At 44.7% G+C, this 14991-nt stretch overlaps 1 protein-coding gene and 1 long non-coding RNA gene across 5 annotated transcripts in view; one reads left to right on the top strand and one right to left on the bottom strand.

Annotated features, from left to right (window-relative positions):
• Positions 1 to 14991, top strand: part of HSF1 (heat shock transcription factor 1) — a 30432-nt gene that overhangs the window by 12273 nt on the left and 3168 nt on the right. For all 4 annotated transcript variants that reach the window (XM_045561208.1, XM_045561211.1, XM_045561209.1 and 1 more), the window contains exons 2-6: positions 12324 to 12432; positions 12915 to 13051; positions 13233 to 13357; positions 14685 to 14760; positions 14832 to 14893. In XM_045561208.1, coding sequence (XP_045417164.1) covers positions 12324 to 12432; positions 12915 to 13051; positions 13233 to 13357; positions 14685 to 14760; positions 14832 to 14893 — 509 coding nt within the window. The remainder of the gene's footprint in view (positions 1 to 12323; positions 12433 to 12914; positions 13052 to 13232; positions 13358 to 14684; positions 14761 to 14831; positions 14894 to 14991) is intronic.
• LOC123644865 lies at positions 9985 to 14983 on the bottom strand. Its single transcript, XR_006737294.1, has 3 exons — positions 14519 to 14983; positions 14246 to 14336; positions 9985 to 13021 (listed from the first exon to the last, which is right to left on the bottom strand). It is a non-coding gene; the product is annotated as an uncharacterized LOC123644865 (long non-coding RNA).

The raw sequence follows: 14991 nt of genomic DNA, 5'->3' as shown, positions 1-14991 counted from the left end.
CCACCCCTAAAATGTGGGCCTGTCTCGAGTTTTGGGTAGAGCGGAAAGGATATGGTCTTTCTCCACAGGCTGCCCACGGGCTTGGGTCCTGGCTGTGCGGCTGAATGGGGGACCTGAGCAAGCCTCTTCCCATCTCCTCAGAGCCTTACTCTTCTCTGAAGTCAGTTGCTTATGAGGATTAAATGAGGTAACATTTATGGAGTACCTAGGATTTCTGGTTAAAGCTTACTAAAGTAGAATATAGAGTTTAAATTTTAAAAGTGGGGAGCATAGGCCAGGCACGGTGGCTCTTGCCTGTAATCTCAGTGTTTTGGGAGGCCAAGGCAGAAGGATCTCTTGAGGCCAGGAGTTTGAGACCAGCCTGGGCAACATAGCAAGACCCCATCTCTATGAAAAAAGTTTTTAAAAATTAGCTAGGCATGGTAGTGAGTGCCTGTAGTCTCAACTACTTAGGAGGCTAAAGCAGGAAGATGGCTTGAGCCCAGGAATTCAAGGTTGCGGTGAACTATGATCATGTCATTGCACTCCAGCCTGCGTGACAGAGCAAGAGCCTGTCTCAAAAAAAAAAAAAAAAAAAGCGGGGAGCCTAGTATCACAAAGACTGGGAGGACAGGGATAGAAATGGCAGAAGCTATTCTGGAAGATAAAACCACTTAGCAGACCAGAGAAAGAAGCAAGCTAAGCAAGCAGGCAGCCTGGGACACACCTCAAATCAGATGATTCATTCACAGAGCCCCTAAATACTTGGGATTAGAGGTGCCAGCTACTTTTCAAGACACAGACATGGGTTTTGCAAACCTGAACCTCCTCTACCCTAGCAGGATAATGGAAGCTTTGGCCTGCTGGATGCTGGACTTGGGCACACCCAGGCCAGGCAAGGGCCAGGGTACAGGACAGAAGGTGAAGGGACTTGGTAACTGTTTTCATGATGAAGGAAGCCCTTCTCCTAACCCTCTTCCCACACTTGGCACTGAACAACTGCTGACAACTAGGATTATGCTCTTCAGGCAGGAGGTTATAGAATTCATCTTGGAGGAAAGAAAGTTACTAGCTCAGGCAACAAGACCTTCAGATACTTATAGCTGTGAACCAACCAAGCAGATCACCCTCCAATAAAGCAAGTGCCCAGCCTCTTACTCTGTAATATGAATGAACAAGCAAGTGTTAATGGAAAAAAGCCCAAACTCTGTAAAATAATTTAAAGAGGTTTATTCTAAGCCAAATGTGTGTGACCAACCCAGAGCAGATGGTCTCAAGAGGTCCTGAGAAAATGGTCTGATACATTCATGAAGACCCTAAGTAAGTATGTAGAGGGCATACATTGGTTTGGCCTGAAAAGGTGGGACATCTCAAGAGGGGTGGGGGCTTACAGGCTATAGGTGAGTTTAAAGATTCTTTGATTTGTAATTGGTTAAAGAAATGAAGCTTTGTCTACAAGTGTGGTTTAAGCTTTGTCTTGTATATAGCCTTAGGCCTGTTAATGATTTAGCATCTCACTGTTACAAAGCATACCTCCAAAAATGGAGGGGGCATTAAGAGGCATGTCTAACCTCGCCTATTATGGCCAGCAACTCAGCTTTAGGGTTTTCTGGGGTCCCATTGACCAAGAGGGGGTCCATTCAGTTGGTGGTTGGGGCTTAGGGTTTCATTTCACACAAGGTGTCACACTTATGGGAAAGCTTCTAACAAAAGTGAGGCTAAAACAAAAAAAAATTGTCAGAAGAAAACATCATATCAGTGAAACAAGACCATTCAGAAAACAAAATTCTTAATTAAAAATACAGTGGCAAAAATGGAAAATTTATTAAAATGGTTAAAATAAGGTTGGGAAAATAATCCAGATACTAGAACAAAAAAATATGGAAAACAAGCAAATATTTAAGATAATTAGAAGATTGGTTCAAAAGCTATTATATCTACCTAATAGAAGTCCTAGAAAGAAAAATAAATGTAACAGAACTATTACAAAAGGAGAAAATCAGGAAAATTCCCTAGAACTGAGCAGTCTGAGTTAAGAGCCTCCTAGCTCTCTAGACCAATAAATACAAAAGAAGACCCATCACAAAGCTCATCATTGTGAAATGTGAAATCTCAGATTCCTGGGGACAAAGGGAAGGTCATTATTGTCCCAACATTTTTCAGGGGTTGGGAGGGGAACAGTTCTCATACAAAGAATTAGGAATCAAATAGCTTTGGGCTTCTCAAAGCAACACAAGTTCAGCAACTTATGATTGAAGGCAGGTGTCAACTTATGTCCGCCTATGACCCAAATTTAGCCACTGCCCATTTTGTAAATAAAGTTTTGTGCTATATATAACAGCAGAGTTCAGTACAGAGAAACAGATACCACATGGCCTACAATGACAGAAATATTTACTAGCTGATGTTTTATCAAAAAAACATTTGCTAACTCTTCATTCAGAGGAGGGAAAGGATGCGCTTGTTGCAGGTAAGATGGAGTAAGCACCCTACATCCTGTCTCTCTCACTGGATGCAACCATAACACTTTGACAGGATACAGAAACGATTTGAGGATTTCAAAAAGTAAATAGTAGCATATAGTTTGGCAAGGAATACCAGAATTTGAAGAGCCACCAAACTGATGGTGAGATTGCTATTTTTGTTCCTTTCAATACCCTGGCCTGGATTTAATATACCCTAAGCCCCAAACTGGGTATTGGCACGGAGAGAGAAAGCTCTAGGAAGTACCCTCTAGCCATAGCTAGAGAAGTAGAAAAGGGTCTCCACATGCTCAGAGAATGAAGTAATTCCTCCCCTTTTTCTCTGTATTTTCTCCCCTCCATTTTCTCACACCCCAGCTACAGAAAATGGTAGCGACAGTAGTGACAGTGCAGGCCCACCAGTGCCTAAAACTCTTGAGAGAGAGGTTCCTTCCTCTCTGAACAGAGGAGTTGTATTCCCAAGAGGCTGAGGTGGACACCCATTGATTTCTCCCTTTGTCATCTCCCCTCTCCATGAGACCCAGACAAAAGCATTCTCAAGAGGTGTACAGCAGAGTGGACAAAATTAAACCCTAGATCTTTGACCAGCGAACTAAAAAATGGAGCCCCAGGGAACTTGAAAGTACTGTGGAAATTGCAGCGGAGTAGCTCGGGAAGGTGATCCCATAGGGCTGTGTATGAACCTCCTGGGCTCACCCGGGGCTGTACCGTGTGTGTACGTTAGCTGATCCCAAACATTCCTGGTACTTTGAACTCCAGGACACAACACTGCCCAGATGCCAGACTGGCCACTAGGTGGTGCACACGGGGCGGATCTTGATAGTGTCCCAGAGGCTTTGAAAAGGGAACTGACTCAGCCCGCAAAATATGGACTTGTGCCCAACCAGGTTGATTGCCCACTAAAACAGAAATATCAACATTCTCTGTAGGAGTTAAACAAGACCCTAACTGCTGACAAAACATTCACAATGCCCAGGTATTAGTTTCATATGCGTGCCATAACAAAAAACCACAAACTGGGTTTCTGAAAACAACAGAAATTTTAGTCTCACAGTTTTAGATACCAGAAGTCTCATATCCATGGCATGCTCCCTCTGAAACCTGTATTAGGGGACCCTTCCTTGCCTGTCCCAGCTTGTGCTGGTTTCTGTCAGTCTTTGGCCTATAGCCACACAGCCCAGTCTCTGCCTTTGTTGTCAGTTGACAGTCTTCCTGTGTATCTCACATGGCTGTCTTCTTAGAGGACGTCAGCCCTATTAAATTAGGGGCCCACTCTTCTTCAGTGTGACCTTATATTAACTGTTTACATCCGCAACACCCCTATTTCCAAATGCAGTTACTTTCCAAGGTACTGTGGGTTCAGACTTGAACATATCTTTTGTGCATATGGTAGAGGGTACATAATTCAACACTTAACACCAAGATATAACCTATTATTCAGCATACATACACACCAGGAAAATCTCAATTCACATGGGAAAAGAGACAAAAAGATGTCAATGGCTAAGATGGCACAGATAGTGGAATTGTCTGACAACAACTTCAAAGCAGCTATTATAAAAATATCACACAAAGTAAGGGTAGATGCTCTTGCCATGAACATAAAGAAGAGCTTAGCAAGGAAATACAACTTACAAATAAGAACCATATCGAGGCCAGGCGCAGTGGCTCACGCCTGTAATCCTAGCACTCTGGGAGGCCGGGGTGGGAGGATCGCTCAAGGTCAGGAGTTCAAGACCAGCCTGAGCAAGAGTGAGATCCCATCTCTACTAAAAATAGAAAGAAATTAGCCAGGCAACTAAAAATAGAAAAAATTAGCCACGAGTGATGGTACATACCTGTAGTCCCAACTACTTGGGAGGCTGAGGCAGAAGGCTTGCTTAAGCCCAGGAGTTTGAGGTTGTTGTGAGCTCGGCTGATGCCATGGCACTCTAGCCCAGGCAACAGAGTGAGACTGTCTCAAAAAAAAAAAAAAAAGAAAAGAAAAGAACCATATTGAAACTTTAGAACTAAAAATTACAATAACCAAAATAAGGAATTATAGATGGGGTGAATAACAAAATGGAGATGACAGAGGAAAGTCAATGAACTTGACAATAGAGCAGTAGAAAATAATCTAAACAGCAGAAAGAAAAAAGTTTGGTAGAAAAAGTGAACAGAATTTCAGACACCACTGGGACAGTACCTAAAGGTCTGACATTTGTGTCATCAGAGTCCCAAAAGGAGAGTAGAAATGCAGAAGAAAAAAACATTTGAAGAAATAATGGCTGAAAACTTACATATTATGCAAATGATATAAACTGATAAATTCAAGAAGTTCAGCAAACCTCAAAAAGGATAAGCCCAAAGAAATTCACACCAAGATGCATTGCATCATAATCAAACTTCTGAAAAGTAAGACAAACTTAAAATTCTGAAAACATCCACAGAAAAACAACACATTATTGATAAAGCAGCAATGAAACCATGGAAGCCAGAAGGAGATAGAGTGAGTGAAAAGAACTGTCAACTCGGAATTCTGTATTCCAGGGAAAGTATCTTTCAGTGTTAAAAAGGTGAGGTTAAGGCATCCTTGAATAAGAGAAAACTATAAAAAATGTTGCTAGAAAACCTACTCTAAAAGAATTACTAAAGGAAATTCTTCAAACAGAAGGCTGATGACACCAGATGGAAACTTGGAACATCAGAAATGAAGGAAAATCAACAGGAATAGTGACTCTATTTATATAGAATTAACTATATATAAATTGAAACTAGTCTTCTTTACTTCTTTAAAATGTGTGTGATAGTTAAAACCAGTGTATAATGGCATCGTCTGATGGAATTTTCAATGTATGTAGATGTAATATATAACACAGCCACAACATAAGGAGTCAGGAAACCCATGAATTGACTGTTTTTGGTAAGTAAAGTTTTATTGAAACAGCCACATCCATTTTATTAAGATTTTTCTATGGCTACTTTTGTGCTACAGCAGCAGGGTTGAGTAGTTGCAACAGAGACCATATGGCCCAAGATTAAAATATTTACTATCTTTTTTTTTTAACAAAAAGTTTGTCTACCCCTCATTTAAACACACCAACTAAAAGACAGTATGGATTTTTATTTAATGACTCAACTAAAGGCTGTCTCAAATTCACATCAAATGTAACAATACAATTAGGTTAAAAATAAAAGGATGAAAGAAAGATATACAGCCATGTGCCGTATAACATCTCACTCAGTGACGAACCACATATACAACAATAGGCCCTTAAGATTATAATGGCACTGGAAAATGTTTATCTCCTGATGTCATAGCACAATGCATTACCCATGTGTTTGTAGTGACGCTGGTGTAAACAAGCCTATTGTGCTTCCCATTGTGTAAAAGTATAATATATACATGTACCTAATACATGATAATGATAAATGAAATTATACCAATAAGTGACTATTGGTGTAATAGACAAAAAGAATGGCTTTCTAAGCCTCTACCTTAATAAAGTGGGGTTGAGGAGGAGAGCAAAGTAAACCCAAAACAAGCAGAAGGAAGGAAGTAAAAGGCAGCAGAAGAAATAAGTGAAATAGAAAACAGTAAAACAATATGATAAATGAACCCAAAACCTGATACTTTGAAAAGATTTTCAAAAATCGATGAGCTTGTAGCATGAATAACAAAAGAAAAAAGAAGAAAAGATGTAAATTATCAAAATCAAGAAGGAAAGAAGACACATCACCACTGACCCGCAGACAAGGAAATTCTATAAACAACTCTGTGAATGTAGATTTGGCAACTTAGATGAAATGGACCAATTCCTTGAAAACTACCAACTACCAAAAACTCATACTAGATGAGAGATAAACATTAATAGTCCAAAAACTATTAAAGAAATGAATTCCTAGTTGTAAACCTTCAAAAAAAGAAATCTCTAAGCCCGAATTATTTCACTGGCAAATTCAAACACTTGCAGAAGAGATAACACCAATTTTATACAATCTTTTCCAGAAGTTAGCAGAGGAGGAAACACTTTACAATTCATTTTATGAGGCCAGTATTAAGCAAAAAATTAGTCCAAGAAAACCACAAACCAGTCTCTTTTATAACATCTTCTATAAAATTTTAGCAAATCAATTCAGCATTATAAAGAATAATAGTAATATATTTCTAAATATACTCTTTTTTATATAAAAATTAATGTCACAGCAATTGGGGTTTTTCCCAAGAATGCAAGGCTGCTCAGCATTTAAAAATCAGGGAGGAGAGGATGGGTATATTCGCACCTAATGGGTGCGGTGCGCACCATCTGAGGGATGGACATGCTTGAAGCTCTGACTCAGGTGGGGCAAAGGCAATGTACGTAACCTAAACATTTGTACACCCATAATATGCTGAAATTTTTTAAAAAGTGAAAAATAAATAAAATAAAAATATCATCCACTATATCAGCAGTCTACAGAAGAAAAACTACATGATCATATTATTTATCAAAAAAATTTTACAAAGTTTAACATTCATGACATTTAAAAAATAAAAACCCTCAGAAAACTAGGAATAACAGGGAACTTCCTTTACCTGATACAAAAGTGTCTAAAGAATCTGTACCTAACAGTGTAATGATAAAAGACTGAATGCTTTCTCCCTAAAAATCAGGAATAAGCCATGAAGCCTATTTTTAGCAGTCCTATTCAGCATTGTACTACTAGCAGTCCTATCCAGTACAATAAAAAAAAGAAATAAAAGGAATACATATTGGAGAGGAAGAAATAAAACTATCCTTATTCACAAATAACATGATTGTCCACATAGAAAATCCCAAGAAATCTACAGAAATACTCCTGGAACTAATGAATGAGTTGCAAGGTTACTAGATAGAAGGTCAATACACAAATCTATCTATCTTCTGCATATCAGCAATGAACGGTAGGAAATGGATTTTTTTAAATCCCGTTTACAATTGCTCAAAAAAAAAAAATCACTTGACACCTGTAGTCTTAGCACTTTGGGAGGCCAAGATGGAAGGATTGCTTGAAGCCAAGAGTTCGAGACCATACTGAGCAAGAGCAAGACCCTGTCATTACAAAAAAAGAATAGGAAAATAAACCGGGTATGATGGCAAGTGACTGTTATTCCAGCTACTCCAGAGGCTGAGGCAGGAGGATCACTTGAGCCCAGAAGTTTGAGGTCGCTGTGAACTGTGATGGTGCCTCTACACTCCAGCCTGGGCAACAGAGTGAGACCGTCTCAAAAAAAAAAATCACTTAAGTATAAACCTAATAAAACTTGCACATATCTGTATGCAAAAACCATAAAATTGTAAAACAATGAAAGAAATCAGAGTTGACTGGAGTAAGTAGAGACATACCATATTCATGGATTTTTTTAGTAAATTTTGGGAGTTTTCAGGCCTTATTTGTTTGAACACTTTTTGTGGTTCTCCTTTCCTTATGGTACTCCTATTACACGTATGCTGGTGAAATTAAAGGTGTCCCACTTTTTTTTTTTTTTGAGTTAGAGTCTTGCTCTGTCCCTACAGCTAGAGTGCGGTGGTGTCATCACAGCTCACTGCAACTTCAAACTCATGGGCTCAAACAAAGCTCCTGCCTCAGCCTCCTGAGTAGCTGAGACTACAGGTGTGCGCCACAACACTGGGCTAATTTTTCTATTTTTAGTAGAGACAGGGTCTTACTCTTGCTAAGATTGGTTTCAAACTCCTGACCTCAAGTGGTCCTCCTGCTTTGGCCTCCCAGAGTGTTAGATTACAGGCGTCAGGCACCACACCTGGCCTTACCTTCCTGTACTTCTTTAAGCATAATTTCCTTGGGTTATTTGAATACATTTATAATGACTTTTTTGAAGTCTTTATTAAATCTGACATCTTGTCCCTCTCACAATTTTTGTTGCTTGCTTTTACTCCCATGTGGATTCTCGCTTTCCTTTTTCTTTATATATCTTGTATTTTGTTGTTGAAACACTATATGTTTTAGTTAATATATTTTAATACCTCTGAATGATTGTTCTTCCCTCCCTCTGGTGCTGCTTTTGTTGTTGTTATTTGTGACTTGGGCTATTTTTGTGAAGTCTATTTGTCCTTGATCTCTCTCTCTCTACTGCCTCATATAGTATTACATCCAACCTTTAAGTTCCATTAATTATTGCCTAATTGCTCTATTGTTTTTGACAGTGGTCTGGGGCACAAATTTTTCAGCATTCTGATCCAATTAAATTTGAGTAGTGGTAGGATTTTATTGTTTGTTTTGGGATTTTTCGGAGTGGTATTGTGGGATTGTTGTGGGAGGGGGGGTTCTGTGGGGTTTTCTGAGCCGTGGTAGTTTTTGAGGCTGTAGTCTAACTTGTTGCTCTTAATTTAGAGGAGTTACTGTTTTTAAGAGCACTTTTGGGCTTGCACTTTGAAATAAAGTGAGTTTCCTTGGGGAAACCTTCAGAGCTCTTTCCTTATGGACTTCCTCTTTCTGGGCAAATTTCTCTGAGCCACTACTCTGGGCACAGGGCAGGGCAGTGGCCACTGGCCTTCTCAGCGTGACTCTGTCAACATGCATACTCTCCCCTGCATGCAAACTGGGGGGAGGTGATCAGAGTCCCAGTATTCTCAGCCTGCTGTGTCTGGGACAGAGTCTGCATTCTGTGGGTAGGGGCAAGGTGGAGGAAGAGAACCTCTGACTACTTGGTCACACTCAGTAGGAGTTTAGTCTCTTCAACTTGGAGTTGGAGAGGATGAGAAATTATGGTTGTCTGCCCATCCAAGTGAGATACAGTAAGCTTGGACTGGGAATTGAGGGATCCCCATCTTGGCCCCACCCTCCCAGAGTGTAGTGTCCACCATGGTGAGCTGGGAGAGAGGGGGTTGTAGCTCAAATACCACAAAGTCTCACTGTACTTACCAAGTTTCAACAGATTTTATTGAGTAAATGTTTTTGTTATTTGTCATATGCTTTTAGGACAATTTCCAGAGACTTACATAAGTTTTGCTTGTTTCACTGGGAATTGCTTCCACAAAGCTCCTGACACTGCCATCCCAGAAGTAGAAGTCTCTCCTTCATTTTCAAAGGATAGTTTTGTTGGATATAGAATTCTTGACTGACAGGGTTTTTTCTTTTACACTTTTAATATGTCATCTCACTGCCTCTGGCTTTCATGGTTTCTGATGAGAAATTGGCTGTTAATCTTATTAAGGATTCCTTGTTTACAATGAGTCTATTTTCTCTTGCTTCTTCCAAGAGTCTTTTTTTTTTTTTTTTTTTTTTTTTTTGAGACAGCGTCTCGCTTTGTTGCCCAGGCTAGAGTGAGTGCTGTGGCATTAGCCTAGCTCACAGCAACCTCAAACTCCTGGGCTTAAGCAATCCTACTGTCAAAGCCTCCCGAGTAGCTGGGACTATAGGCATGCGCCACCATGCCTGGCTAATTTTTTCTATATATATTTTTAGTTGGCCAGATAATTTCTTTCTAGTTTTAGTAGAGATGGGGTCTCGCTCTTGCTCAGGCTGGTCTCGGACTCCTGACCTCAAGCGATCCCCCTGCCTCAGCCTCCTGGAGGGCTAGGATTACAGGCGTGAGCCACCGTGCCCGGCCTTTCCAAGAGTCTTCCTTTGCCTTTTGCTTTTGCCAGTTTGATTATGAAGTGTCTAGGTGGGAATCTCTTTGAGTTTATCCTACTTGGAGTTTAGCTTCCTAGATGTTTTTCATCAAATTTGTGGAGATTTTGGGCATTTTTTCTTCATGTATTTTTATGTCCCTTTCATTTTTCTGAGACTCCCATTATGTATATGTTGTACATTTGATGATGTCTTGCAGGTCTCTGAGGCTCTGTTCATTTTTATTCATTCTTTTTTTTTTCTTTTCCCCAGACTGGATGATCTCGATTGGCCTATCTTCATGTTTGCTGATTCCTTCTTCTCCCTGCTCACATCTGCACTTGAGCCCCTCTGGAGAATTTTTAATCTGAGTTATTGTACTTTTCAACTCCAGAATTTCAATTTAGTGCTTTTTTATAATTTTTGTCTCTTTATTGATATTCTCTATTTGGTGAGGTATCATTCTCAGACTTCAGTTCTTTAGATGTGGTTTACTTTAGTTCTTTGAACATATTTAAAATAGTTGACCTAAAAATCTTTGTCTAGTAAGTCTGGGCTTCTTCCAGGACAGTTTCTCTTGATTGCTTTTTTTTTTTCCTGTGTATGGGCCATACCTTCTTTCTTTGCAGATCTCATAATTTTTGTTGAAAACTAGATTTCTAATTAATATAATGTGGCAACTATGGAGCTCAGATTCTCCCATTTCCCAGGATTCATTGCTGTTGTAGTTTGCTGCAATTGTACTTTGGTAGCTTTTCTGGACTGGTGCTATAAAGTCTGTGTTCTCTGTTGTTCATGGCCACTTCAGTCTCTTGTTTGGTTAGGTAGTGATGGGGCAGAAATTTCCTTAAGAGCCTGGAGGCAATGAGTCTCCCAGTCTTTGCTGGGGGACTCTGTATGTTGGGGCACACCTTCAGTACTCAGCCAGATGGTTGACCTTTTATCCTTCCCTTGATGCTTACGCAGAGCCTCAAGGTCAGCCAGAGGGGACAGCTCAGGTCTTTCCTCAACAAGGGCACAGCTCTGCTCATGCACATGGCTTCTGGGTTCCTGAGGATTTTTCAGAGCCTTTAGTGATACTTCATTCTCCAGCTTTTTCTTTTAAGTGTTCTAATTAGTCTCTTGTCCCGAACTGTTACGCACTGCCTTAGGCAGCCAGAGTAATTAAAAATTGTCTCCAGCTGTTTCAACAAGGACTCCTAGGAAAAAGCTTTTCTACATTGGAAGAACTTCAAGTCAAATCCAAGACAGCCTGAGAAGTGGGAGCTCCCAGGTAGCTGCCACAAGGGGCCTGAAGGAGCTCCGGGCCCTCCTCCCCTAGGGGCTGCCAGGTCACTGGTTCCACAGTGATTGCAGCTGAGATAGAGCAGGAACAGGGCAGGGTAAAATGCCACAGTGCTCACTTTTCTTATTGAGATCCAACTGCTTTTCTTGAGTAAACACTCCCTGTACTGCTGCAATTCTCCCATTAATGTTCAGCATTCTGGAAAAGTTGACTAACATTTTTACCAGCTTTCCTCTTGCTGCTTTGGACCCCCTTCCTGTGCTGTTCCCACTCGCCTCACATGTTTGTGCCCATGTTTATTCTCCTGTTTTTCTATATTGAAGAGCAGTATTCCAGTTCCAGTCCAACACCAAAGGGGCCTTTTGGCTTTCCCCTGTCCGCAGCTGTAACTCCCTTCTCCAGCAGGGCCTGCTCTGTCTTTAACTGGTTCATTCACTGGGTCAGTCGCCCCAACTCCTGTGCAGATGCCCTGCACGCTCTTCTCTGGCTCTGCTCTGGGCCTCTCCATCTTTCCATCTTGGCGCCTTCTCTGAGCCACCATGACTGAGGCCAGCAAAGACTCCTGCCTGGTCAGCTCCTCCTGACGGCATATGCAATTTCTGACAGTCGCTATTTCTTGTCTCACATGCCAAAAGAGGAATGAAGTTTGCATTTCTGAACATAACTGTGTTTTCCTTTAATGTAACAGAAATTAGATTCCCGTTTCTTTGGCTGCCTCAATTTGGGGTCTTAGCTGTTCTTAAGGAAAACTTGCCGATTAAAACTAAATACTGATCCCCTAGAGAATGGGCTCCAAGTGCTGTGAGTGTCTCATGAATGTAAACTGAGCATCTGGCCACCACCCAGTCCTGCACCTGAATGCAGATACAGGCCGAGGGACCCCCCAACCAGCCCCGTAGGGTTAGGAATGTGCCCTACCCAACTCATGGGGAGGGGTCCCCTCAGGCCACAGATACCTCTGTGCCTTGCCACCACACATGACGCATCCATGTGTCTCCTGGCAGAGCGGGAACAGCTTTCACGTGTTCGACCAGGGCCAGTTCGCCAAGGAGGTGCTACCCAAGTACTTCAAGCACAACAACATGGCCAGCTTCGTGCGGCAGCTCAACATGTGTGAGTGTGCCTGCCCCGCCCTGGGCTTGTGGGGGATGAGGGTCCCCTGCTCAGAGGGACTGGGCAGCCAGCCTGGGGTGTGTGGGGAAGCTGACCTACCCTGAGGGTGAAGGACAGAACCCTCTGCAGTGGCCAAGGGCATGGCGTGGAGCCCTCAAAGCTGGGGGCCTGGGGCGGGCACTTCGTCCTTGAGGGAAAGGTTTTTGTGGGTGTGAGCCTAAGGTCCCCAGGGAAGAGCTGTGAAGCCCTAGCCACACTCCCACATGCATTGAGGAAGGGAGACGTGGGGACATGGGGTCTCCCTGAGACTAAGACCACCCAGGCACAAGCTCTGAGTGGGCAGCATGGGGTCTAACCAGGGCCACGCCAGTGTAGCCCTTCAGGAACTGCTCGTTGCTTGCCATGGGGTTAGTGGCCAGGCTGTCGCAGGGGGGTCTGGTCCCTAGGTCTTAGGCAGAGCTGCATCCATCCGTTATGTACAGATGGCTTCCGGAAAGTGGTCCACATTGAGCAGGGCGGCCTGGTCAAGCCTGAGAGGGACGACACTGAGTTCCAGCACCCTTGTTTCCTGCGTGGCCAGGAGCAGCTCCTGGAGAATATTAAGAGGAAAGTGACCAGTGTGAGTTGCCAGCCTCTGTCCAGCCTCCTCCCCCAGACCTCCCTGCAGCTGTCCTGGCCACACCCTTCATGACTTTTCCGGCTGTGTCCCAGGCCCTGCCCCCTCCCTGGGCCAGGCTGCAGCCAGAGAGCCTGCCAGGCTCTGGGCCACTTCAGTGATTCTTTCCCCCCTCGGGATCCAGGTGTCCACCCTGAAGAGCGAGGACATGAAGATCCGCCAGGACAGCGTTGCCAAGCTGCTGACGGATGTGCAGCTGATGAAGGGCAGGCAGGAGTGCATGGACTCCAAGCTCCTGGCCATGAAGCAGTAGGTCCTGGGCCAGGGAGGGTGGGCAGTGCCCTGTCTGGGAACCCACCATGAGGCTGTGCATGCTATGGGGGGAGGCAGCCCTATCCTGAGGCTCAGGGTTTGCAGCCCCCACCTTCACCGCCTCTGTGCAGAGCCTGCTTTCTGTAGCTTCTAGGACAGCCCTTGGGCTTGCCGTTCTCTAAATACAGAATCAGACTGGGAAGGGCCCCTGCTTGGCACCCACCCTGTGCCCCTCCTGGCAGTCCTCGATTCCCAGCCGCTGCTGGGCTCCCACAGCCTTAGGCAGCTGGGCTCCAAGCTCAGCAGGACCAGCCAGCCTGCTTTTGAGCGCACAGGTGCTGCCCTGCAGGCCCCACACCCAGAGGCCAGGAGTGGCAGGGACTGGCCACAGCAGACCTTGTGACCAAGCCTCCCTGCTGCCCTCCCCACCCTCCCGATGACTCCTGCTGCCCCTGGCGTTATGCTGTGCAGGGTGTCCCTATCCCACCTACCTGCACCTCAGGCCTGGGAGTGGGAAGCACTTCAGGTTTCTGGAGCATTGTTTCTGCAACCTCTGCCCCTGGCACGTGTCTGGGCACTCATAACCCACCCTACAGCCCCCCCTTCAGCCAGGACCCTGGGGAAGCTCTTAGCAGGGGACTAGCACATGGGTGGCACTTGGGAAACTGAGGCAAGGCCACCCAGGAAGTCAGGCTTCCATCTCCTTCCACCCACTTTGGGGCCCTGGGGGCTCAGGAATACCAACCCCAGGGCGGCTGTCCTCGGCCCAGAACACTTGTGCCTCTTGGGGTGAGGCCAAGAAGGATGATTCTGTGTCAGGAAGATATGTAGGGGCATGGCTGGGCCATCAGCAGAGCGGTGGGAGTGCACTCGTGGCCTGCTTACCCGGTCGGGGAGACGGTGCTGGGGCCACTCTTCCCTACTCCACGGGGCCACCTGTGAGCCACATCTGAGCCTGGTGGAGGTCCCGAGCATCCTGCAAGGCACAGGATACCCACGTGTATTGCTCTGCAGCCTGTAGAGCTGGGCTGCCAGTGTCCTCCTTGAACCCAGCTCCTTGGGCCTCCATGGGGCAGAGATGCTGGGGTGGGAGGCAGAGCTCAAGGGTCTGCCACCTGCCTGGGGTCCTGCCTCTGCCGCAGCCACCCCACTGGGTACCTTTGTGTGACTCTGGAGTACAGCCACACTAGGAAGGGCAGTGGTGCCAGCAAGCCTTGGCCTCCCCAGCCCCTTCACATGGCAGTCCTCATCCCGGGGAGGGCCAGGCCAGCCCTGCCCAGTGCTCCTGGTTGCAGCCCCATTGACCCATCCTGGTCTGTTTCAGCGAGAACGAGGCCCTGTGGCGGGAGGTGGCCAGCCTGCGGCAGAAGCACGCCCAACAGCAGAAAGTCGTCAACAAGGTAGAGGCAGGGCCGGCAGGCCAACAGGGACCCCCCATGGGCCTGGATGACTATATCCTCTCTACCCACAGCTCATTCAGTTCCTGATCTCACTGGTGCAGTCGAACCGGATCCTGGGAGTGAAGAGAAAGATGTGAGGCTCTGGGGATGCCTGCATCCTCTGCACAGGACCCAGGGGGTCCCTGTCCTCTGTCAGGTACTGCTGAGGCCAGGAGAGGCAGCTAACCCCAC

The sequence above is a fragment of the Lemur catta genome, chromosome 9 (genome assembly GCF_020740605.2).
Source record: "Lemur catta isolate mLemCat1 chromosome 9, mLemCat1.pri, whole genome shotgun sequence".
NCBI classification, from domain to species: domain Eukaryota; kingdom Metazoa; phylum Chordata; class Mammalia; order Primates; family Lemuridae; genus Lemur; species Lemur catta.
The sequence above is the reverse complement of the archived record's forward strand: the minus strand, read 5'-3'. Positions and strand labels throughout refer to the sequence as shown.